Source organism: Ciconia boyciana, chromosome 8, assembly GCF_034638445.1.
Source record: "Ciconia boyciana chromosome 8, ASM3463844v1, whole genome shotgun sequence".
Classification (NCBI taxonomy): domain Eukaryota; kingdom Metazoa; phylum Chordata; class Aves; order Ciconiiformes; family Ciconiidae; genus Ciconia; species Ciconia boyciana.
In genome coordinates this window covers 37055941-37083008 of record NC_132941.1, presented here as the reverse complement: position 1 = coordinate 37083008, position 27068 = coordinate 37055941, and the positions used below count along the sequence as shown (strand labels likewise).

The 27068-nt window shown below is 38.1% G+C and overlaps 1 protein-coding gene across 8 annotated transcripts in view; it reads left to right on the top strand.

The window, feature by feature from the left end:
- Positions 1-27068, top strand: part of NRG3 (neuregulin 3) — a 426542-nt gene that overhangs the window by 318997 nt on the left and 80477 nt on the right. For 5 of the 8 annotated variants that reach the window (XR_012043908.1, XM_072870984.1, XM_072870982.1 and 2 more), the window contains exon 4: positions 1309-1344. The exons of the other annotated variants lie outside the window; for them this stretch is intronic. Coding sequence is in view for 4 of the 5 variants with exons in the window: in XM_072870984.1 (XP_072727085.1) it covers positions 1309-1344 (36 nt within the window). In the remaining variant the exon portion in view is untranslated. The remainder of the gene's footprint in view (positions 1-1308; positions 1345-27068) is intronic. 8 annotated transcript variants of the gene reach the window in all.

Genomic DNA, 27068 nt, shown 5'->3' with positions numbered 1-27068 from the left:
AGATTGTTTATACTGGGAGGACTTGATTGACGTCCAACCTTTTCAGAGCACCCTGCTCCCAGGGCTCCTGGCTCTTTGCTCTTGCTGCAAGTACCAGCTTGCTTTAGAGAAAAAGTCCAATTGTTTGCTGCCATCATCAGTCGCAGGTTAAGAAGGGGCCTGGGAAACAGAAAGTTTCTCGTTACTTCTGTGCACAGCCTGAGTAACAGGTTTGACAATCTAGCTCTGAATGGTTGTATGAAGAAACAATACTGAACCACGGAATGACTGAATATAATAGCCAACCTCTGCCTGTCATTGCCCGTTTGATTTTTGCAAGTAGTTCTGCTCTTTGGTCTTGTTTCCATCTTCCCCAACCATTTTAGCATCTCAGCTGGGTTATCATCATCAAAAGGAAAAGATTTGAGTGTACTACGTATTCTGCTGTTTAAGATATCAGTTCTCTCTTTCTTGGCCTACTTGCCTTAATTTCCTACTCTCTATTTTCTCTTCCCACCCCCCCCCTTCTATTCTGACGTATCTACATTATTTCCTTCCCCATTTGAAAGGCTTTTCCCCTTGAGCATCTGAATTACATTTCTGTTAGTGACTCTTCACTCTCTGCTAATCTCTGCTACCACTCAATATTTGCCACATGCTTTTGCTGTGATTTCTTCCCACATTGCCACTGCCTGTGGCCTTCACCCCCTCTCTGAAACCAAGGTTTGACTCCTTGCTCTGCTTGACCAGTTTCCTACCTTCCAGATGAATGCCTAGATCACAAATTGCTATTCATCTGCTGTCTGGTCTGTCTCATTTAGGCTTCCCTTTCTTCCTTATATATAATTTTTACTTTTGCCACATAATAGAATAAAAAATATAATTTGCAGTTTAATTTAGTGTCCAAAATGTTTTTTACATGTTTACAGTTAACAGATGTCCGCATTCCATTTTGTTTCTCAAGGACTTGGCTCAAATTATCTCTGAAGAATCAGAAAGAGGTTAATACCTGATGCTTATCAGGAGAAAATATCTACTGTGTGGGCTGTTTGTGAAAAGCAGTGTCTAAATTTAACCTGGTTTGTTGGGGTTTTTTTTAATAAAACTGACTTTTTCTAGAAAAAAAGGTTGCATTTTCAGCACTAAAGCTTTTTATGTGCCTCGACAGAAGTTTTATTGGGAAACCTTTTTCAGGTTCAGAAGAAAGCAGTTCTGATCTGATACAGGAAAAGAGGCCCTGAATTAGCAGAGAACAGAATATTTGTCCATAACAGGTGAAACACAAGTTCAAGTCCTTATTCTGCTTGACCTGATTTTCCTCTCTTACAGATGAATGCCTAGATCACACCACAGAAAAGAGAATGGGTCAGTGTCTTTTCTTGTTTCTTTCCTGGAAGAGAAAGACTAAGCTTTTTCTGCTATTTCCTGGCTAGCTCTAGTGACGAACTGGTAGACTTGAAATCTCTGGTATAGTAAAACCATGTATTTTTACAGTATTGCCCTACCTTAGAGAAAGCACAAGACAAAATTTTGCCTTAATGCTCATCTATATTGTAGAAGGTGCTGGAGTTTACAAAATGTATTATGTTGACTTAGGTCTTGATCCTGCAAAAAGCTATACTGATGCATATTGTTTCTCAGGAGAACTACTCGCATAAAAGATACTAAGCACATTTGAAGCATCCAGCTGAATTATTTGCATTAATCTGTGGTTTACCTCACCAATTTGCAGTTTTCTTGATAGTGAGATGATCTGCCATATTTTAATTCTCTGGATTTAATGAGTCCTTCTGAAAAGACTTTTTCTATGAAGCTGAGCAGCTCTAACATAGGAGCCTGGGTCATGCTGGTGGAGGAGCTCCCCCTGAGTGGCTTCGTCTGCAGCTGATGGACAATTCAGTACGCTGATGGGGGGGAGAGTGTAATTTTGAAGGAGCTTGTTGATCTGTGGAGATTAACAGTTGTAATTATAAATATATGTATATATATATCTTAATATAGAAAAACAGAAGGTAATTTTGTTACTGTGAAGACTTTAAGTATTCCAGTCTGGTTTAGTTGTCTTTTAAAGTTTCAGTCTCATATTAATGCCATATTAATTTGCTGTCTTTATCAGTCTCCAAGTTTTAAGCAGCCCTTTTGGTTAGGTTTTCTTCAGCGTTCAGTAAATATTCAAAGGCTGAAATGCTTTAAAAGCCTTAAAATGCTATCTTTACACTTCTAGAGAAAAGATGACTTGTTTTAGAAGAAAGTTGTGAAACTTGATTAAGCCATATGTATAGATGTCTGAACAACTCCAAGTAAAAAAGCAACTTACCAATGCAGTACTACCATTCTCAGAAAATTATCATTCATTTTCTAGGCATTGGAAACATGGTGACTAAAAAAAAAGTCAGATAAATTGATTCAATCTTGTATGATAGTAGTGAATGCCTTAATCCACTGGAGAATGGGAATATTTGGCTATTTATGTATTTAAGGCGAAGCCAGTCAATATAAATTCATAATTTCCTTTGGAAGCTAGAAGACTATTAGAATAATCTAGAATTTTGCATATTACAGATCAAAGGTCACGTCTAGTTCTGTAATACTGTTATAAATTTTGCTGCAACATTTAAAAAGAGATGGCAGGGTAGATTAGTTTTTGGTTTAGGTTATGTCTATGTAACAAGTTACTGCCAGTTACGGTGTAGATTTAGAGTGCAATTAGCTATTCTGCAGTTACTGCCTGCTTGTGTGATAAAAGCAAGTTAGCGCCCTGCAGTTGCATTGGGGCAAGTCTCCCACCATGACTTTATAACATGGCTACACTCAGTAATTTGGTTTGGCAAATAACAAAGTCCTTATAGCTTGCTGATGGAAGGAATTAACTGAAGCTACTCTGAGTCAGGTACCACGTGGAGCAAGGACGGCTGGCTGAATGGGCTCCATGAGATGACTCTCTGTCCCTGTGGCTCTTTGCATGATAGTAGTAGGTTTTTAGACCAAGCTTTTACTTTCTGTGTGCCTGTCGCTGTTGCAATCTGTACATAATCTACCTGCTTTGGCAGATTAGTGCAGTCTTGTTTGTCTGAAGTATGATAGATTTAAGCTTATCGAGTAGGAGCATCCAAGAGAGTAGCAGTTACTTTAAAAGGAAGAATGTAAATCCCGGCATGCAAAGAGAGGCTGAGGCTTATTTTTTTAAATAAAAACCTGTTCCTTAATGTGTATCAGACATGTAAGGTGATTCCTGTTGTCAGAGAACCATCAAAAAAGGGTAAGACTAATATAAGATAAAGTCTATCCTTGCCCATTTCCAATATACTTTACAGTCTGGATGTAGCAGTGCAAAACTGACTTTTGCATGTGGCCAAGCACATGTGCTGAAACTTCATGGTACAAACCATGTCAGCTCTCCTGAGATGTCCTGTTACATCCTGGTTGCTCAGTTTATTCTCTGTTAAAACTAAACAATGAAATTGCCATTTATTAAATAGGCAACAAGAACAATGTGTCAAGCAGCAAGCTGGTAAATGCACAAAGGCAAGTATTTTCTGGAAGACCATAATTTTTTGACATGGTACCTGTTTCCACTGAGGGAAAATAAGGGAAATTGGTGGATCAAACCTAGTATCAATCTCATCAGTTTTTATTTTCTTATAGCTGTTGAGTGTGCAGTGATCAGTAATTCTAATTTGGATGCATGTTGAGTTGAGCATAGCAGGGCCTTCATACAGTAATAGGGTTATAACTTGCACATTTGATTTCACAATTTATTCCTTAAAGACAAAAGAAAATGCCACATCAAAAAAAGCAAAACCATTAGCTGACTATCTGTCACAGTGTGTCATGCAAGCAGGAGAATTTTCAGAATTTGGATTCGGTTATGTATAAGCCAAGATTTGCTATCAAGTTTGGTTTTGTAGGAAACTGTTTTCCTGCTCTTTACTTGAAAAGTAGTATGGCATATTCACAGCATGGTATAGCTGCCACTTCTGTGACTAAGGGACAATGCTACCACATGGATTTGTAAGTAGAAAGATAACAAGTTGGGGTAGTGATAAGAACACTTTCTTAAGGTGTCAACAACTATAATAGTTGTTGCTAAATATAGAGATGCGTCTGCTTGGGGAGATCGTGACCCATTTCAGTTGGTTCTTGTTTTATGAGCTCTCTATGCCTTTGAAGGTGCATTCAGAATAACCCATTTCTCCCTTCAGGAATTCTCCTTTCCTCAGCCCTGCATCAGTTAGGAACCTCATACCAGAAGATTTTGTGAAAGCAGCATAGACTCTACATGGTTCTTCATACCACCCCGCAGATGTCTGAATTAAGATAACCTTAAGTTCCCTGTGTATTGAATGGGGGAGATGTACTCTCCTGCTCCACCAGAGGCTACTTAGAATATGGCAAATCAGGCAAAAGCCAAACTTAGATGTTATAAGGTGGCATGTAGAGGATATTAGCTCTTCTGACTATTTAAGAAGCTTCAGTATGACAATCTGAGGAAGACTCAAAGTCATAGCTGCTCTGTGTCTGGCTGCTTCTTAACAGAGGGAAATTATTCAGTATCTGCTAGGGCAGATCTGCACTGAGAGCAGGGACATTGACCCTGCTGGCTCAGCAAAACATCTCAAATCCAGAGATGCTTAGCTGAACTCAATGAGTTGGCAGCATCGTGAAGCTGACTGCCAGAATTCAGCACATATAAAGATGAAAATATCTTTATTTTTTCTTTTTTTTTTCCTGTTAACAGTTACCACAAGAGGAAACTAATAAAGAAAATGGATTAATATATATATTCATATATATATATTCATATATATATATATATGGTTTTTATTTTTCTTTTTCAGTGCAAAAAATATCTATATATATATTTAGTCTTGGGGTAGCTTGAACTAGACCTTGCTTAGATTTGAATTTTGGATGCTTTAGGTATATCTCGACTGTGAATGGAATAGTGCAACATCAGCAACCTGCTTCTTGGGTCGATACTGCTCAGTACTTGTGAAATTAAAGGCTTGTTCTAAAACTTGGCAGTGTGTTAATAGTTAACCGCTCTCATTCTTGTGTGCACATAATATCCAGATCTTTCTACGCTACCCTGCACAGGACTGTCAAGATGGGACAATGTGGATGAGATTTAAAAAAAAAAAAAAAAAAAAAATCCAATGAGTGGTATTTTTAATGTCTGTTTTGTTTTGTGGAGGTTTTTTTGTGTAGTGTTCTGTGGAATCAGTTTTTGCAGAAGTGGAGAGACTTGCTGAAATGAATTCCAAATGAGCCTTTGCTTGCCCAGAATAAGACCCGGAAAGTCTGCTGTATATTTTAACTTCCCAGCTGAGTTTGTCCTGAAAATGAGAATTACTTAAGCTTAAAGTGAGATTGAGAATTACTAAAATGAGAATGAGATTTACTTAAGCCTTAAAATGAGAATGACTCAAGTTTAAAGTGGTCAACAGGTATAAAAAGATGGTTGATCTTCCTCCCAGTCTAGACCCTGGATCAAGTGGTTTGGAACAACTGGGCTCTAAAGTTTTTCCCATCTTCAGCTTTCATATATAAATGTTCCTCCTAACATCTAATATGTATATGCTGACATAAAACACATTTTTTAATAGTTACAGCTCATGCTTACAACGTGCATTACTTTTGACAATGCTGTCTTTCATCAGCTGTCAAGTTGCAAGTAGTTTGGTGAGCAGGATGGCAGATGGTCTGTGTCTGAGCGGAAGAAAGAGCAGCAAAGGAAATAATATTGCCAAGAGTGATAGTAAAGTTTAAAAAGCAGTAAACATAGCTGTGTGCTAGGCATTAGCTAAGAGATTCTTCAAGAGGAGAGAGTTTGGAAAAATATGAGATCAGAGAAGGAATTCATGATTACTGCCTAAGCACATCCCTTTTTATTCTGTATGCAAAATCCCTTACCAGCAGATTATAATATAAGTGGTAGGAGTAGATAAATATTTTAGTAGGTGGTTGGCTCAAAAAAGACAAAACCAAATCGGGGGGGGGGGGGGGGGAGGCGACAGACAAGAAAAATACTACATTTTAAGATTAGTTTTGTGGGGGTTTAATTGTGTAAGACAACAGAGCAGTAGGGGTAGAAGGCCAGGAGGAGCAGATGAAAAGTCGTTCTCAAGGTGATGGATGTGAACAAACTTAGACTTCAGGTCTGCAGAGCCCTGACTGCTAACGCTGCCTTGGGCTCATGGTCAGGATCTGGCTCTGCGGTCAAGCAGATTGCTGAAGAGGGACTTGGAGATGTTCTGAAAGATTTCTGAATGTCTTAAATTGCTGGCCATAAAAAGCTAGAAGAGAAAGGAAAATTAGAATAGACACAGCTACTTTGATCAATGCAGCAGGAAGGTTACTCCCTAGGTTTTGACCATAGGGTGCCCCGATTTATATCTGCTTGTCCCTAGTGCATGTTCAACTCAAAATGCCATTTCCCCGCAGAGTTGTTAATGAGAACTCTGTTCAGACAACTTTGACTTTTGGTACAAGTTTACAATCAAGAATTCAATTCAGAGCTCTTCTCTATACTATTATTTTTATTTAAGTGGTTTTGATTGAGAAAGACTGGAAAAGAACTGCATGAAGTTGTGAAGTTTGGATTGGGACTGCTGTGGTTCTTTATTTTGGTCTCTCTTCTCCATGAAAAAGGCATACACAGAAATTTTTATTGTTTTCATTGGTACAGAATGTGGTATTTACACCAGAAAAAATGCAAGAATTACATGTCAGAGTAAGTGAGGTGACTGAGAAAGCAGCAGTGTGTGCCCAGTACAACAGTTACTGTGTAGATGAAGTGTGGTTGTTTTGTGTGCAAAGTGGGATGTGCTGAGATCCTGACATTGTCACATACTTTTTCTTCTTGTTACACAAACTGATTGATATGGCTGCTATGTTTTTATTGATAGCAATGCAGAAGAATGACTATTCTTTTCTGCTTTAGCACATTCGTTGGCTTAGAAAACAAATTTCTATAGTGTGCTTTGGTCAAAGAGGAAAGTGCTACATCATCTATGTCACTACTGTGAAATGCATGATGTATTTTTCTGAAGAAGCCTGGCTGACTGGAGAATGTTATTTTGTTTTACATTTATCTGTAAACTTGGATCAGTTGTCCAGCAGTTTGATTGACTGATGCAGCTTCTGTTTGGTATGCATCCAAATGCACTCGTTTATTGTGCACTCCCGTTATTATCCATAAATCTCTCTAGCCTTAGGTACTAGCAGCTGTACCACTATTTGAATGTAAAACAATGCATCTGCTGTGTAAGAATGCAAAATCTCTTATACAAAAGGAAAAAGTAGAGGCAGAAAGTGCAGAATTTCAGCACCTGTGGACATTTAATAATATTTAGGGTCCTATATGTTTTCTCAGATTTTGAAATTATACTTAGGCTCTGTGAAAGTTAACTCCTTAATGCCTTTGAAACACCTGGGAGGAAATGAATGGTTGATGAAAATTTTTGTATGTAATTTTAGGACTTGGGAGTTTTTTCTTTCTTTTGTGTCCCAAATGGTATTTGTATTGCGTGCCTTGGTTTGGTTAGCTTGATAGTGGATGGGATATTTGAGAACAGATGTTGGACTGGATAACTGGTAATGGATAGGAGGGTAACTATTAGGTGAGATGGCAACTATTTGTATCTGATTCCCTTTCCAGCATCTGGTTGTCACAAGGAGAGGGAATGTTACGGAGAGATGTTACCAACATATGCAGGCTTGTGGAGAAGCAGCTGACCCCCAAAACTATACAGAATTTCCCTAGAATCTGACCTTAAATTTCATGTGTGTGTTGTGACTGTTCCTCAGTGCAACTCTTGCAAATGCGACAGAGCCCAGAGCTCAACAACCCTTTCTAAAAGGTGCCACTAGGTATGTGGAGTGACAAGCTTGCAGTAGTCTTACGGGAAGCTGTTATAGATACTAAATTGCTACCCAGCTGTTTGGTGTACAAGCCTCTCTACTCGAGATGTGGAAATTGTTATCAGCTATGTTAATTACTAACTCTTGTTATTAGTTTTCAAAAAAAGCAGCCCTTATCAACACTGAAGCTGGTTGAAATCCAGAGAGACTCCCGGCAGTGACTCATCACATTAAGGAGGAGAAGAAACACAGGACCACCAGTGCAGAACAGGGAGGAGACAGAGAGGGAGAGGAACATCAGCTGAGAAACAAAAGGCTCGATGTGTGTACCTTTTGTTTGTTTGTTTGGGTGGGTGGTTTTTGTTTTACGAAGACAAGTAATATCATGTGACTTGTCTGATTATAATTCTTCCCAAGGAGATCTGCATTGTGAACAGACAGTTATAGGACTACCACTTGGCATGGTCGTAACTTATCTTCTTTGCAGTTATAAAATGCGATCAGTGAGTTCTAAGGTTTCGTGGTAACATAGGTCAGGCTGGTCGGGGATGGCGTTGCACTGTGCCTGCTGAAGCTCTACAGTGCGGCAAAATTTTAAAGATGTGTTCATACTGCACTGGGTGCTTCTAACCCTTCTGTTTTCAGGGATAAGCACATTGAGTGTAGGCTTTTTCTGTTTTTAAACCTACCCTTTTAAATATAAATTTAATTTTGTGCATGGTACATAGACACTCATTACCTTATGCCCTTACTCTAAGCAAAAACCCTTTTCTCTCTTTTAGTTAATCCACCCAGTTATTTTCACAAAGTTATTCTTGCTCTTTCATAACTTACTTTTGCAATATATGAGCCAACTAAAAACCATAGCATCTGCTTAAAGTAGGATTTTAAATCTAATACATTGAATTTTCTTTATTTCTCTGCTCATTTCTTGAGTTGTTGGAAGTTGTGTCCTCACAAAGGATAGACATGTTTTCTCTTCCATTTATGTTTAACAACAACAACAAAAAAGCTGAGATAGTGGCACTTAGAGCTGAAATTTTCAGAGGCATGCTCGGTAGAACTGTAAGACCTGGCAACAATTTTTATACATATATATATATATGTATATTAACAAAAGCTCTTGACTCGGTGTTCTGCTGCCTTCACTAATGTCCTGCACAGATGCAGGGGCTTGATCTAGAAATAAAAAGTGATATTTTTCCACCTCATAACACTGCTTTTGTATTACTCAAGTGGCACAAAGGGAATGGAAGCAGTGTGTTTCCCCTATCTAGAAATTCTGCCTTCATGAGAGTTCTTTGCTATCAAACCCATCATGATACAAGGGAATAGGATAGGAGCAGCTTCTTTTTGGCCATCTTCAGAGAGCAGGCAATCTGTAAAAGAAACTTGTTATCCTGTGTATGGCAAAGCAACTCACCGGCTTTTCTAGCTTGTCCATACAAGGAAAATTAGGAGACTGAGAAATCAGCCTGATGAGTACAGTGGAGAAAATGAGGCCTGTCAGTATATAAATGTAATGGTCACTAATGCTGCGAAGCACTTGGATATAGAGTGTCCTGTAACTTAGATGCTTATTAGCTTCTTGCTAATTGCTGTTGACAGTATATTTAAATTAGTATGACAGTTTTACTACAGTATATGAGTTTTAATCTAGCCTTTTCTGATTTGACTGATAATTTTTTGTTGCAACAATGTTTTATGAAGTTCTAATTTGCTCATGAGAAATTTATTTGTTATGGGGCTGTGCAGCTTTCCAAGATCGTTTCTGCAGTGCACTGCATACTACACTCATCCTGTGGTTGAATGAGGAAATACCCAAGCAAATTCTAAATTAATTAGGTCAGGCTGTGGAAGCAGTTTAGCTGCAGCAGCACAGAGCTCAGCAAAAGCCAATTAATCTGCCTGCTTGCATAAATACTGCTCTGCCTGCCCCTCTCCCTAAAGAAGAAAAGCAATTTTGTCCGTCTTCAACCCAGTAACTCTCATGGGCCCCTTTTTCAACGTAATTTAAGTGTATTAATCACAGCCCAGTTTTCTTCCCTGTCTTTCCTTATTGCGTTACTCTAATCTGGTTTGAGTGGATGACAAATCTAACAACAAAAGCACAAAGTTCAAGGTCAAAAATAATCTTTTGGGTCTCGAGAATATCTTCAGAAGTAAATAAAGAATAAATCTATAGCATAATGAATCTGAAGAACTTACATCACCATAGAATCACTTCAGGAAAAGAACTGGGTTGCTGTCTTCTATAAACTTCTCTGTTAGTGCGTTAAACTTCCCTAATGAGCTTTTTTCATTATTGGCTAATTAAGCAAAGTGTTCTATTCTCTTATTGCCCTTATGCTCACAAAGCTCCTTTTAGTATCCGTGTTCAACATGCCCTTTAGAAAATAAATTTGCTTGTTTTTCTAGTCTTCCATGTAAGTCTCCATTCGGCATGATCTGATAAAGTAGAGGCTTCGTGTCTGTTGCATATAATAATAACATTAGTTTTGACCCAAGGGCTTAGCCAGTACTGAAGATTCTGTGAAATTAGCAGTTAGGAAGACAAGCTGGTAATACCCAGATATATTTGATGCAGTTGTGCTTACAAAAGAACGAGCAAATTCTCGTCTGAACAGGACACATTGAACAAAAGGAAGTTGTTCACAGCTCCAGCACTAAATAAAGCTGCTAGAGAAGTGCCTTTCCCACCACTTTTTCCTAGGCCCATTCTCTGGGTTTTTCTGCCTTTTATACTCCTCCTTTGATATTGTTTTACTGCTTTTCTCTCACATAACTTGCCAAAACTTTGCATATGCTGTGTGCTTTCCTCTGCTTTGGAGGACCAGAGGTCTTTGGTTCTAACTGATCTCACTCTCTCCTTAAGTGAAGAACAACCAGAATACTTTCCTAACCTGTAAGTCTGCCTTTTTCTTATGGACTATATATCTGAGGGTAAATAGAATATTTTATGTAATCTAGCCTTTAAAAAAAACTATTAACGTCACCAAATCTTACAGTTGTGCTCAGATGGGTAAAATATCTCCCATTTCTAAATATATGTGTCACTACTGATAGATTTCCTTAATCCATTTTGCACAGCTATAGCAAATTACTATTTTTTTTCCTAACACATACTTTATTCTTGCAAATGCTCTTGAAAAATCACCAAGAGCTCTGTGGAAGCTGCCATTGTAGTAATTGTAAACAGTTGTATAAAATTATGCTGTCATGCTGTCTGTTCCAATTAAACTCATAACATTTTTGTATGGGGTATACAAATCTATAGATTAACTGGAGAGAATGGGTCCTTGACGGTTCTATTAAAAGGCAAATTATATTTCTTCATGGCATAACTTGAGAAAAAATATAAGCAGTCAGCCTCTTTTCCTAAGATGAAAATGCACTAAAATACATAATTTAACAGTAAACTGCAATCCAAAAATACTGCAAAGATTTTACCTTTCCATCACAATCACAAAAGCATCTTTTTCAGTTACATTAAATGCTACCTGAAAGTGAAGGACCAGCATGTACAAATGGGATTAACTTAATCTGCTTGTACTAGCACGTTATGCCGCTCGCTGCTGAGTGCCTTCTGGTTTGCCTTTCTTAGCATTCAAAGTAAGAGTGGGACAGTGTCTGACAAGACAAGGCACAAGGTGTGGTGTCCGTTTTCGTGTTTAGCACATTTGCTGTTCCGCTTTGATTATACAAAGGAGCGGTTTCATGGCAGAGCAGAGCATCCTGACACTGAAACTTTTGCAGAGACTTAAAATAGCACTGCCACATTTCTCTCACTAGCAAATGTAAAATAGTGGGAAGTCATATTCCGGTGTGGGTTTTTCATATGCAAATAAACAGTAGAAGGTGGAGGGGAAGGAGCACTGAGGGAGAACAGAGCCTGAACAATCTGATCCTTGATCCCAAATTTCCTGTATGAATTCATTACAAAGCACTGGAACAATCTGGAATTAAAATTATTTCCATGTGGAATCATTTTATTGGCCATCAACTGATTTAAGCACAGTGCATGCTGGCGCCTCGAACTTGCATCACTCTGGTTTTGTAATCTTTGAGAAGTAGTGTAAATATCCTGGCCAGACCACACGCACTTCAAAAGATTGAGTGGCCTGTGAAAAACGCCATCATCTTCTCAGGTTAGGTCACGATAGGCGAAGGCCTCAAATCAAATATATTAGTTGTGTCAGAGAAATTTGTTACAAAGAGGGCAAAATTAAATAGATTGGAGTTTGAATTCTTTGAAACTGGTTTATCATGCATGTAATGGACACTGCTGCAAGCGGACTGTGCTCGGGGATCCCCATCTTTCAGAGCTGCTTGGGTAACACCTTCAGCCGGTGCTCCATCCCTCAGTGATGGTAGTTCTGTCATCTTTAAAGCCTAGAAATACCCATCAAAATGGATGAAATGTCCTTACTTGGTGGCACATACTGCACACCAATTAATTTGATTATAAAAAATGTTTTTGAAAAAAAGAGAAGAAAACTGTCATTGGTACCAGTGACTTGACAAAACAAACATTTGCTGGTAAAACATGTGGAAGGTCAAATCGAAATGTGAGCTATCCCTGTCTGCTGCAGGTGAAGCAAATGAACAGGTCTTATTTATGTCATTCAATATCTGACGTACTTTCTGATACTCTTGAATGCTTAGAAGATGATAATGTTAAAAAGGTGTGGTTCGTTCCTTATAATTTGCTGCAAATCATTCTTTGACCTAACATACTTTGCATTTAATGGCCATAGGCAGAGAAAGCAGAAATCAGCATAACCAGTGAAAGGAGGTGAATAGGATACATAGTTGTAACATTAACTTAGCTGAGATATATGCTAATTCATCTTATTCATCACAGAAGAGTTTGATTTGTATTATTGTTATGATTAATTTTCCCTTGTTATGGTGGAGATAGCATTTAGTAATGTCCAGTTAGATGCGATGTACTTCTGGTGAATATGTTTCGTAGAAACAAAATACATCTGCTCTCCCCCACCCCAGTTCTGTGGTCATCCAAAGGGGAGAACTGGGAGGAATGGTCTCTAGTTTGCTCAGGAGGGAAACATTTATCCTCAAAATTGCAATTTTAAGAAAATGTTTATAAAGAGTATAAGTGTTTTGGTTTGGTTTACTTGGTTATTTTGCCCTGGAGAGTGTTTCATTTTGTTAAAGTCAGCCTAATGGACTGTAAGAAAATGAAAATGTGCAATTGCAGAACAGCTAATGAGACTCCATCACAATGACACTGACTTCAACCCAGGCAGACTAGGGCTGTGTGCCTTTTTTTTTACGGCATTTGGCATACCTGTCTTCAGCCACTTACATTAGGGCTTAATATATGACTCTACCACGGATTGAGAATACTTTCCAGATGTAAGGTTCATGTTGCAGGCCTCAACTTGTATTAATTCTTCAAGAACTATTTCTTCTCCAGATAGTGTGGCAGTTGGTAGGCAAGCATTTAACAACTCATATGTAATTACTCTGCATGTATTTAAACTTGCTTAAATGGCATACTGAACAGGGAAGAGAAGTCAACAAGACATCAAAATTACTATTGTAAGTTGTCCAAACAACCTAGACAGCATTAGCAAAAATAATAAATACAAGAAATAAAGAAAAAAGTATTTATATTATGATGGTCTTGTGCAGCAGTGTTTAGCATCTACACAAAAGACAGAGGAAAGCACAGCATATGACTGCATTTCTTGTATGACTATGTATATACATAACCTGTAATTATCACAACATGATTTTGTAAAAGTTGCTTTTAGAAATGCAATCTTAAGACCTCTGTCTTGAATTTTATATTCCATTCTAAACCCAGAAGATTTTTATTCTGAAAATTGTTCCTCAGTGCAAAACTTGGTTATGGAAAAAGAGTTAGATCCTCTTGAACTGTTTTGATTTATTTTATCTAGAAGTTGTCACACAAATATGATGGCAACGCATTTTCTCTATTAGAAATGTTCTCTCCATTTAATAATTCTAGATAAAATCCAGTTAGTGGGGCAGAAATTTCCTTCCTAGGCAAAAGAGATTTAAGGAAAATCTCCAGATTCATTATGACATTTTTCTCACAGCTGGACCGGTAGTTGAGCGAGCAGCTATGCCAGGCAGCACAGTCCTTAATGTTCCTGTTGGGATGAAATTGCACTTTCAGTGACAGATCTTGTATTCTCCTCTCCCTTGAAGAGTCTGACTCAAAGGCGCTAGTCGAAGCTTTTTACCTCTTTTATTCTTGCTCAGTGGGTTTTGTTTCGTTTTGTTTCTGGTGATTCTGGCAGCACCAATTGGTACACGGTATTGGTTTTGCTCTTTTTACGTGCTATGTTTTATAGGAATGTAGGAAGTGATGGTAGGGGCAGTGATCAGGTTTCTTAAAAGTATTTGAACACCATTGTTTGAGTGAATATATTGCTGATCCAGTACCATAATTGATAGATGTTCCAGTGTCTGTCTGGAAATCACGGCTATATAGAACGATGGCCTGAGAAATATGTCAGAGAGATATCGTTAGGTCTATAAATACGTCAAGCGGATAAATATAAAGGAAAGATAAGAATGATTGAAGCTGAAAGGTATGTTGGAGCAAGGATGAATGGGATTAAATTGGTGCAGTGTGAATATAGACTGAAAAATCTAAAATCAAAAGAAAATTGATTGAAAAATCTAAAATAAAAAAAATAAAATCAAAAGAAAATCCTTACACGTTAGGAAAATCAGGTTCTGCACTTCAGAGCCTAAGAGATGGTTAAGACCTCAGCTGGTCAACATAAATAGTATGAAGGTACAAGTGACTCAGGTTCACTGCCTTTTTCTCACCATGGTTGCTGGACCTCCATAGAAATTTTCCACATGAGAGTGTGCAGACTCCAGCTTTTGGTGCCCTGCTACCTTTCTGCTAATGCAACTGTTTGCCAAAAGTAGGAGTAGTCGTCTCAGCAAAAAGGATATCTCATAGCAGATCTAGGTGTCTCCAGGCTCACCTGATCCTACCTAGCATGAGCAATAATAGCAACATCATGGAAGAACCAGCTGCAAGACCACAAGGTGTTCTTAGACCGTGATAATTCATTATGGCTGTTCTTCCATGCTGCAGTAACTACATGCAGGTATACCTCCTGCTGACTAGTTGAATGTGTGAATGTAAGGCTAGGTGCAGGAGTCACTTGTCTCTCTTACAATGTAGATGCTATCCCAAAGAAATAAAATTTTCAGGAGAGCTTAAGAAGTATGAGCTTAAGACAACTGATTTCCATTTTGAAAGTGATTTCATCTTTGTTTTACAAAGGTAAAGGTATTGGGTTTTGTCTTTTACAAAGGTATTTTAGAGGCCTAAATATGTTTTTAACCATATTTTAGCTTCTCTTTAATGTTTTATTTAAGGGAAGAGAATCACTAATCCTCAATGGCAGGTACATTTGGCAAATGAACAATAGAGACAGCTGCTTTTTCAGCTTAAAATATTCTTGAAAGTTAGTTATATGTAGTGCACAGTTGCTGAAAAAAGGAGGGGACTACAGTTTGCAATAGACAACTGTTTTCCTTTAAGGAAACAATATTGCTGATGATGATGATGTTCTCTGATATTAAGGCAAAATACCGAATTCTTCACAAACCTGTCTGGAAAAAACTGTTTTTATCTGCATACTTGATAGGGGTAATGGTATTATAGCAATAGCAGAAATACTTTTTCATTGATATCAGCTTATTTCCAGGATATTTACTGATCCTTTGTAAAGCTACTCTGAAATGCAAAGACCTGTTTCTGATGCTGCTGTCAGCTCAAGCAGCAATATGGTCCCTTCTGTAACAGGGATTTCAGACCACATTTGATGTAATGGACTGGGGAAACAGCAGGATTAGATTGTTATTCTGGACAGCATTTTAAGGAAAAAGACCTCTTCTGGTAAATGCGATGAATGGAATAGCTGACTGGGAAGATCTGCAGCCAGAGTCCCAGAAAATACAGATATTATTTTGCTGGAGCCTTACAGCTCCTCTGAAGAGCAGTATTTCCCCTTCTTTAAATGCTCTGGAAAAGGGAGGATTAGGGTCAGCAGCATATTCCAGACATCTCTTTTCTGTTGTTTACTGACACATACATGCTCCAAAGAAAAAGTTCCTTGTTTAACAATCTAATTAATGAATTTGGGTTAGAGTGATGTGGGTGGGGTCTGCTCGCTGAACACAAGCCTTAGGCCGTCGTTTTCACTGCTGTCTGGCATCTTCATGCCATCGTATGGGGATTTGTCTTTCTCACTGATTATAGCCCCTTTAAAAGTTCCTTCTCAATCCTGCCACCAACATGACAGTAAGATAGATGTGTGGCTAGAGGAAAAAGAGGAGATAGCTGGACTTCTCAGTTTTGAGACTGCATACAGGTAAAATAAAATAACAAAACCCCCCAAAACCCGATTTTTATGAGACTCAGCTTAACAGACTCAGCTTCCCAAAGTTTGCTGTGAAATCACAGTTTTCCTCTCAGGTCGGCAGCAATTCTACTTCAGTGGGGTTTGGAGCAGACACTGGAAAATTGTGCTGCTCAACTTTGGCACCTTTTCGCTATCTTTGAGGTTAATTTTCCTACCTGATCTTATTCTGTACCTGAAATTCTGACCCTCAAGTAAAGTATATATTGGAAATCACGATAGAATTGTGTCTTTGTCTCTTTTTCCCTTCACTGTATTAAGCTTTATGAACATTTTACAGTGTGTCTGACACTTTTATAGCTATTTGCTCAGTAATATTGCTACTGCAAAAAAGGAATTTTCCACGTAGGCTCCCAGCCCAGTAACTACGGTCTTGTCATTTGAGAGGTCACCTGCCAATTTGTGCCTCCATTTTAGCAGGCTGCATTGGCAGATAAAATGCAAGTCCATTTGATAAGCCAGAGCTTTTCCGACCTTGCTGTGGTCAATGTAACCGTATTCGTAAATGAATGAATTCATGATGCAGTTTCATTTAGCAAAAATAAAATAAAAATGTGCACAGGTAGCAGGATTGTTTACTTTCCTCCTGAAATGCTGATATATTATGTATTTCTCTTGTAATTTGAAAGCATTTTCTTCTTGTTGGGTCATATAGACCTTTGGTTTTATGACTTGCTAAAAAGAGAAGACCTTTCGGTAAGGTATCCTGTATTTCTGATAGAAATTGCTTGTAATGTTTTCTAGAGATTTTATTGGAATTTACATATAAGATTCAACAGTTCTTGCTTTGTGACCATATACACATGTATTTTCTCAGACTATTTCTCAGTACATTTCAAGGGGGGGAAACCCCATTTCATCCAGGTAGCAGATTATCCAAAGCCTGTATTAGTTGAAGCTGTAGTAGTGTTCACTCATTTTCCTCTAGTACAGACCTTGGTTCAAAATTAATGTAGATCTCATGTAAAGGATGATTTCCATACCCCTGGCTCTAATTCATCAATGATGAGAGGAAAAACAAATGTTTTCTATATTTGCTTTATATTTACTTTTTAGAGATATAAATGCTTTGGAGAGTACAGGAACAGTTAATAGGTTTTAATCCTGCCTAGGTATTTACCTACCCTTTGTAGTGTGTATATGACAGTGTTTACCCTCCACTTGAGTTGCAGTTGTGCTGGGTCAGTACTTGCAGAGCCATACCTGCCCAGCAGTGTGTTACCTGCCACGTTGGCTGACCAGCTTTGCAGAACTTGTAAGCTGCTCGAGTGTGAGAAGTAAGGTGCAGCGGTGGAGCGAAGCATGGAAAAGGCAAACTCCCCTTTCCACATTGATAATTCATGAAAGTTGAATAGCCCACAGAGAAGTAAGAAATTTTGACTTGATCTCACAGCTTTGCTCTGAGCAAAGGCCTACTGATTTAAAACAAGCAAAACCAACCCTAAGCAGGTGATAACATTATTTTATTTATTTTATTTCCATTTTCTAGACTGTCCTACAGAACTCATTTACTTACTGACATACCTAGTTTGTTTTTATTGGAAAAGAATCCAGACGTTCGTTCTGCCCTGTTTTTCTTTGTCAAAATAATTTACGCCCTAGTAGAAAGGTGTTATAAGGGAAACATTGAGTTCCTTAATATTGTTAACTCTAATTGAATGTAAGATAAAGTTGTATCTTAATCCTGGAACGAAAGAGTAATTCAAAAGACTGATGATGGGGGAATGTTCTCCGAGATTTGTTGGGAACTATTAAATTCTTTGAGGCCCCTGAATGTTTGTATTATGGAGAAGAAACAAGAAGAAAGAAAACAAGTGCATTTTTGATCACCTAAGCACGGGTGTCATTGAGGTGTCTCTCAGAGGGCAGGCCATAGTGGCTCTTCCAATCTTTCCTACTGGCTATCTGTTGCCTTTTTCTGTGAAATCTTTTAACAAATGAGCTCCACATTCATCTAAACCTCTTTGCCTAGCTTTTAAATAATGGTTCATGTTTATGAAGGTCACAGAACAAGTTCTGTTCCTTTCTTTTTTTTTTTATATGCTGCTCTGTGTGGGGTGCTGCAGTAATTTGTGAGTTGGCTTGAGGGCCAGATGCAAACCGCCAGTGCTGCAGGTGTCAGCATATAGGTACCATTCTGGTTGTTTTGGTTTACATCTGATCCACGCACAAGCAATTCATTTGTTTGAACGGCTCTGACAGAGTGATTACATTCAATGAGTTTAATATTTCTGTATATGGGGCCCTTTGGCACTATTCTCACATTATATTCATAACAATTAATTGCACTGTATCACCATACACAAATGGGGGCAAACAGCAGCTTTAATTTTGCTGCTCTCGCTGTAGGTGATTCTGGGTTGTGTGCACATCGTATGCTTTTGTTCCAATATGCTATTTTTAATTGTTTTTGATAGCAGCTAATAATTCTTTTTATCATAGCTCTATGTCTGCTTCAAATCTCATGGATGAGTCATATTATCCATCCCAAACATTAAAATTTTTAGACCACCTTTGTTTTATCTATTTATAGTAGTTAATGTTGTTTTAAAGTATTTATAGTAGTAAAGAATTTGAACACCTGCAGCATTCAAACACAAGCAATTAAAAAATTTTTTCAGATTGCTACCTGCATATCAGAGTCATAAATTCATGTCATGTATCCAAAATTGCACAAGATGCTAAGACTCTTTGAGGAAAATCTGATGGTCATTTTTTGCTATCCATTTTTGCTGCTACTTTTTTGTTTACATTATTAGCTAATGGCTTCTAAGCAGAATATATTTCCATAACCTTTCCATAAACAAGGCAGGTTAGACATGGAGAAAAGCCGATTCCATTTGCATGTACTGTATCTGACTGCATGATATGGGGATTTATTTATTATGCTATCTGGGTTCATAAACACAAGTTTGTCTGATGTTGTCAAGGCAAGCATACCAACACCCATAATCAAATAGAAATGGCACCATTTGAACTGTTACAGCTCGAGGTAAGAGACACATTTCCTTGGTGCCTTGATAATATACTTCAACTCCGTAGTTTTCACATCTCAACAAATAACTCATCTTATCTCACTATCTCACTTCAAAAATCCTGCGATTCAGACACAGTGCTCTGTTCACTGCAGAGCTGTTGTCCAAATCAGTGTGCTTCTCCACCATACCTGGCTTAGTATTGATTAGCTTGAACAAATTATTCCCAGATGTCAAGAAAGGATTTTAACTTAGAGAAAAACAGACTTTTCTGCTCCCATCTGCTGTTTGTGGTTTGATACCATAAATAGGCTGACAATTACCAGTATATTTCCATTAACACTGCTCATACAGTGCACCGGCCTCACAGGACAGGGTTTGGGGAAGGCATCCGGTAGTGACTTGAGAGAGCACTCAAACTGGAATGCTGAAGTGTTCCTGTCCTTCAAGGAGCCTTTCCTTGAATCTGAAAACACTATATAGTAAAATAATCACCTTAATTGTCTTTGTACTCACTAGCTTCAAATAAAATGTAACTGCTCAAATGTTTTGGTGGAATTACAAAATTTTTTTATAGATATTTCCCAGGTAACAAAAAGAAACCAAAAAAACCCCCCATTTGTTTCTCTAGCAAGCCACTTATACCTGAACCTTTCTCCCTCTAATGTTTAATACCGCATACTGCATAAATGCAGTGCAAGTAATGTTGTGTATGTGCATGGTTTGCACACCATGACAGCCAACAAACATGCAGCAGCTTTTAAAAAAAACAAACACTATTAGCTGAGTTGTAAAATGAATAGAGAAGGAGTTAGCATTGAAAAAAAGGTGAGATGTGCCTAGATTCAGAGCTGTTTCCTAGCTATACATATTACCTTCTTGCAGACATGGGAGAATTGCACAGTAATGGGAGTATTTTTGTGAACTGGCATTCGGTATTTCCTCCATTGAATCATAAGAGATGTTGGACAAATGCTGTTTTCTGATAAAGTTCACTGCAATAAGTTCTTTAAAGCTTTCGAGTATATGGCCCTGCGAAACTGAAAGAAATAAAAAGGAGGGATGCTTCTCTTCTTCCTCCCTAAATAGGGGACACCTACATAGGTGAGAGCAATCTCATTTAAATAAAACCCTTTTGAGCACCATGTATGTGTGGATTGCTCACCTGCAGCTGGATCTGAGGTGTCAAGGGACTTCCATGCCTGGTTTCCTAGAGAAAGGATTCTCAGTAAGATTTGGAAGAACATTGGAGGTCTTGGTGTTAATAAACTTTTGATGGTTCAGGAAGGTGGGTTGAAAGACTCCTGACACACAGGAGTACCTATTGCACAGGAGACCCAAGAGCCCATGAGGCAGCAAATGCCACAAACATTGGGAAAATTTTGATTAAGGCTTATGTCCTTTTATCATCACCTGAGCCTGAAACACGGGACTACTGGAAATGAGGCTCAGTAATGCTGCTGCAGAAGGCAGCTACTTACACGAAGTGCGAGACACATGCACAGAATAATCAGAGTAAGTTCAAATAATTCTCTTGCTACATTCTACATTATTTAAAATGATCAATATAAGAAGGTGTCTTCTGTGTACAGCAAGTATGGTTACAATTGTCAAAATAGGAGGTCTAAAGAAATGTAGTTTCCCAAATCAAGGCAGATAAAAAACAGCATCTTTCTAAAAAGGTCTGAGAATCCCACATCTTTGAGTCTCCCAAGTCCTTCTGTGCAAAACTCAGACCAGTTATCTAGGCAGCTAAATATGGATATAAATAAATACGGCAACTTTCTTGCATTAGAATAGAGATGTATAATTCACAGCCATTAAAACTTTCAGTCAATATTGTAAAAATCTTGGTGTAAATACCCGTACTCTACTGCTGCTGGTTTCTTTTGTGACTGCAGTAGAACTAAATTACTTGGTGCGCTAGGGAATAAGGCTATATTTTTTTCACAAATCGGTGTACGTTCCTTGTCCTGAAGTTGAAAAAAGTAATTAGGTTTTAAGAAATTGACAAAAACTTACAAAATTTTCTGTGCCTTTAGAGAGCAGTAAACACGATTGCAACTGAAACATTTTCCTGTAGTAGGCAAGTGAAGGACAGCTTAATGATCTGTGGAAGGAATAAAGTAACATTTAGCATGAGAAATGTTTATTAAATGTCATATGTTCATAAGATGAGGGAGCTATTAGCAATTCCTTTAATGTTTCTGTGAGGCTTGTTATATTTTACAGACCTATATTATCAAATACCCATTTGGAAATAATAGAGAAAAAATCCCTACAGTAATTTCTAAGAAACTCATAGACTTATTCCACCTTGATAGACATTTTATGTCATTTATTTAACCAGAAGAGGATTCTTTCTCCCACAGAACACTGCAGTCAAGTGAAATCTTTCACGCCTATGACAAGATAAATAATCTAATTCATACATGGTTCCAAAAACTTTCCAGACCATATGTTTTGAAAGTACTGAATATGCTTTTGGGGTATGGTTTTACTTTTTTCTGTTTTTTTGACAAAAAATATGATTCCCCTCCCCTCTCCTGTCTAGCTTTATGAGACCTTGTCACAAAATAGTTGGGAAAGGACCAGTTTATCCAATGTAGAGGTTGTCATTTTCAAAGGACTCTGCGTGACTAACCATGCCAGTTGCTACTGTAATTTGGGGGAAGTGCCTAATGACTTAAAACATCTAAGCTCAACTTAGATAAATAGGTTCAAACCCAGCTGCCAGTGGATAAAGGCAAGCCCATCTGCAGAGGCAGCGTGATGCCACTGTGCAAACCTGGAGTAGTCATGAGAGGTGGGACCAGGATTTTATGCAGTGCAAGTCTCAGCTCTGTAGGAACCGTTGCATGACACAGAGAAGGATAGAAGAATATATTGCTCCATAGCCTAAGTCTCCTGATGGTTCCTCAGTTGTGACAGTGCCATAATCACCTACTATGCGATTGCAACCGTGGGACAAGTGTAGTCGTTGTCATAGTTGCTGCAGAAGCCCAGGAAAACAGTTCAGAATCGTAAAAGTAGGTCAAATAGCTACATCGGTGTTTTCTCTTTGTGTAGTCCTTAGCACAGTCGGAGATCCTGGTCTGTGAAGTTGGACTTCTAGATGGCAATATAAAAGAAGTGTGATGTATGGAGCCAAGAAAAAAAAGGAACTTTACAGGACATGTTAGGCTTCAGTAACGAACAGGAACAAAAAAGAAAATTTACATTTTTTGCAATTACAATGCTAATATAGGGTTTTACTGATCTGTCAAAACTGCAGAATATCAGAGAAATCTCCATTTTTCTAGGAATATCTAGCAGAATCATTGGTTATAACAGTTGATGCTAATATCAGTAGTCAAGTAACCAGGATATAATGTGCAACGTTTACTGCAGTCTCATTGCGGTGGGGGAGGAAGTTGATCTCTGAGTGGTCACATTGGTTTATCATTTTCAACACATATTTAGAGAAAACTTCATAAATAACCTTGTCACCATGTGTTATGAGGCTCTATATGGGCAGCTTCATTTTCATTTGATGTAGTTACTAATTTTCATGGAAACAGCATTACATTTTTAGCAAATAACATAAGAAAGCATCTTCAAGTCATCTGACTGGAGACAAAGCATTCTGTGTGGACTTGCTGTTTACACGTTGATATTCTGGGATGAATTAAAGACCTTATACATGTTGAGCAGTTCTGTAGATTTATGAATGTTAAGTAAATCGGCAAAAATATATTGTATAGCACCAGCATCTAACATTTACCTGCTCTCTCCTCTCATTGATGAAAACAATGGGTTATTCAGAGAAAAATAAAGCACTGCTGCATTTGGCTGACACCTAATACTAAATATTTTGGCCTGGATCTCGTAAAATTCTTAAACACGTTCTTCAGGCATTTAGTAAGTTTAATGGAGTAATTTCAATAGGCTGTTCATAGATTGGAAATTAAAGACATGTTTGTTTGCTCTGCTGAATTTATAGCCATAGTAACAAAAATTAACCTAGGGTTAAAATCTGTAGTGATTTACAATATTCTGGATATCAGCAAAGATTGCTTCCGTTGTTTGATGAGACTAAATTTTTTCATTAAAATCCAATATAGTGCCTCAAAGAGAAGTAATTTAGTCTGTTAGCTGTAGAAATGATAATTTAAGGTCTTAAAATGATAGAGAAGAGACAAGCTTAATCGTCTGAGCCTGCATGCTGCAGATGAGGTAAGTAGTTGACATTTCCAACTTGTCTTGAACCTGTGAAGATGGGAGTGTTCCTATTATTTATTTTCAGAAGTTAGAAACAATCTTTCAACTTTGGTGGCATAAACCATAATGTCGTGGTTTAGCTTCAGTTGGCAACTAAGCACCACACAGCCACTCACTCACCCTCCCCTCCCCTGACTCAGTGGGATGGGGGAGAGAATCTGAAGAGCAAAAGTAAGAAAACTCATGGGCTGAAATAAGAACAGTTTAATAATTGAAATAAAATAATAATTAATAATAAACTGTAATGAAAGGGAAAATAACAAGAGAGAGGAACAAAACCCAGAGAATGACAAAAAAAACAAGTGATGCAACCGCTCACCACCCGCTGACTGATGCCCAGCCCGTCCCTGAGCAGCGATCACTGCCCACTGGCCAACTCCCCCAGTTTCTATACTGAGCATGATGCCATATGGTATGGAATAGCCCTTTGGCCAGTTTGGGTCAGCTGTCCTGGCTGTGCCCCCTCCCAGCTTCTTGTGCACCTGGCAGAGCATGGGAAGCTGAAAAGTCCTTGATTTAGTATAAGCACTACTTAGCAACAACTAAAACACCAGTGGGCTATCAATGTTATTCTCATCCTAAATCCAAAGCACAGCACTATACCAGCTACTAGGAAGAAAATTAACTCTATCCCAGCCGAAACCAGGACACACAGCCACGAGCTTTTGTCATTCAAAGGGAAAGAAAATCAATATTTTATTCCATTATTCATCACTGTGTATTATTTATATAACAACAAGTTTTGCTGGATGTTTTTCAAGTGTTCCTTTGTTATGAAATTGATAGTGGGTGGGGGGATTCTGTCCTATACTATTGCCTCTCCAGAGCCATACAAATACTCACAGCAAGTCTAGGGTTTTTCTTCCTTTGCCTTTTTTTTTCCCTCTAAAAAGAAATGGATAAAGCAATTCACCTCTAGATGTTGTCTTCAGTATTTATTTTTGGAGATTGAGGATTTTAATTTGGTTTAAAATAAAATTAACTCCATCTATAGAGATTGAGAATATAAATCTTCTCTCATTGTTTATGCTGAGAATATATCAGATTGTGAGGTTTTTTATAGATTTATGGCCTTCTTTCTTTCTAAGTTGTTATCCTTTCTGTAATAGTGATTTATAATTTCATTGAAAACTGACCAAGTATCTTGTAAGGGATGTGTGTGTGTGTGTGATTTTCATCACTGTGTCTTGACATAGGTGGGGCAAATTACTGGTATATTCTGTACACTTACTATTAGACCAGCTAACGTGTAGTGAACAGCCTACCTATTACCAGGGAAATTTTACATCTGGGAAAATTTTAATAGTCCTCTTTGTCAGAGAGGGTGAAAGGAGGCACCAGGTATCAGTTTATTTAAAGTCATTATTCAGATTTATTTTGGTCCATTTTTAAATGTCCCAGAGAGGGAAATTGCTATCATGTCTTTCAGTGAAGATACTTTGAAAAATAAGTAGTTGAACTATCTTGATTTTATGTCTCTGATTCCCCTGACCCGTCCCAATCATTTCTTCTGCACCCCAAAAAAATGTTGTGAAGAGTACTTTTGTGTAAATAAATTACAGAAACAAATCACCAGAATTTCTCTAAAACAGGCAACAAAATCAGATTTTGTGCTTTTTAATAACTGAGATTTGTAGAACACATTAATACTTGCTGGTGCTTTTTCTTTTTGATACTGAAGAAAACCCAAATCAACCTCTGAGAGCATTTGCCCAGTTTGCTAAGTCTGATAACCTCCTGTGGATGCCAGAGAGAAAACGGGAGCAATGTGCCCCTCCTACTGAACAGAGAAATCCCATAACTCTATATGCTCACGTGCAAAATGAGGCACCAAAAAAATATACTTGAGGATTCAAAAAATAATATACTTTCATATATATATGTATGTAACCAGTTAAGGTTTTAGCTTCACTAAATACACAAATAGGCTGATAACTGTGCTGTCAAACATAATAAAACATAATTGATAAGACAGTAGCAGTTCGTATGTTTAGGTAGTATCCTAATCTAGCTGCCTTGTGAATGGAAGGATTTTTCTTCATTTCAGACCAAGTTTGATTGGTCTAATACTTAAGAGTTAAACTTTGTCGTGTTCCTTCCAGCTAGATAATCTGTTCAGAGTACTTGAGCTGTCCCAAGGTAGCTTGCAGCATATTATTGTGTTGCATTTTCTGTTCAAGACAATAATCTACCAAGGACAATTTAACAAATCTTATGAGTTTATTGGAACCGATAAATTTAAATTTCATTTGCAAAGCAAAATACTTTGCTGTTGCTCTGATTTCCTAAAGCTGTCTCCTTCATGCCAAAGTCAACCTATCCTTAGAAAAGATTAAAATGTCTGTAGTGGCCTACAGTGAGTATTTTCATGTCCAAGATTTTTCTTGTATAAATTAGTGACATTTTCATGTTGAATTTATATTTCTGTTCATAGTGTAGCTAAGAATGTACCTGGGATAATGAAATCTGTCTTTAACTGGGGAAAAATCTCCATCTTAATATGACTAAGAAAAAAGCCCCAGCAAACCGCAATCCAAGGCTGCATGTTCTATGTGAAGCACTAATAAATTAATCTATTAGTGAGTGTGAATTTATCTTCTCTTGTGCTTGTTATCAAGTATTCCCAGGTGTGTATGTATTCATAAAGTATAAATTAAATTGGCTTTAATACTAGCAACAAATTCACACAGTGCAAGGACCATAAGGCACAGTATTTTTCCCACATCAACAACAAAATACAGAAATATTCATAAAATAAAATATAAAAGTGAATAATCTTCCTCTCCAAGTAATGTATTAGTTCCTAAGAACATAACAATACCAGAAAGAAAGAAGAAATCACAATAACAAAAATAAAATACAGTCGCATTATTTGGTTAATGACCCCATCTTGTGGAGCAGCGCCCACGCTTCAGCACATTAATAGCTCTCATATACATTTTTGTTGAACTGAGTCCTTAAAGAAACTGCGTTGCTTGATGGCGAATTACTTGGCATTGCACTCACTGTGTCCAAGGAAGTGCTCTGCGGCAATTTATCATTTATATGTTACGACTGTATAGCAATATAACAGTCCTTTGTTACACTGTGGCATGTCAGGGGTCAATACTTTCCATTTTTGTGTTTGGTTCAGTCTTAGGTCACCACCACCACAGCTTGCTTCCCCCCCATTGCCCCGCTGTGCAGTTCCCTGCCCCATGTCTGTCTCTCACATGGACCTGCTGGCAGAATTTCTTGCCGTTGTTGAGAGGGGGGAAACCCCTCTCCAAAACTGGAGCTTGCAAAATCATTTATTTTCACCACCACAGTGCAAGTGAGAGTAACCGCTGGACTGATGCTTGGCCACCAAGGGCAGCCTGATGATGGGCATAACCTGTTCCATGTACTTCTCCCCATCCCTCCTTGCCCTGCCGCCAGCGTGCGCTGGGTGCAGCGGGGGAAAAGCAGCCCTGGGAGCGCTGGGGACTCGTCTCGCCGCTACGTTTCCAGCAGGGAAGTTTCTGGCCCCTTTTAGCTGTATGAGAGTCCAGTCACTCCTCTGCTGGAAATG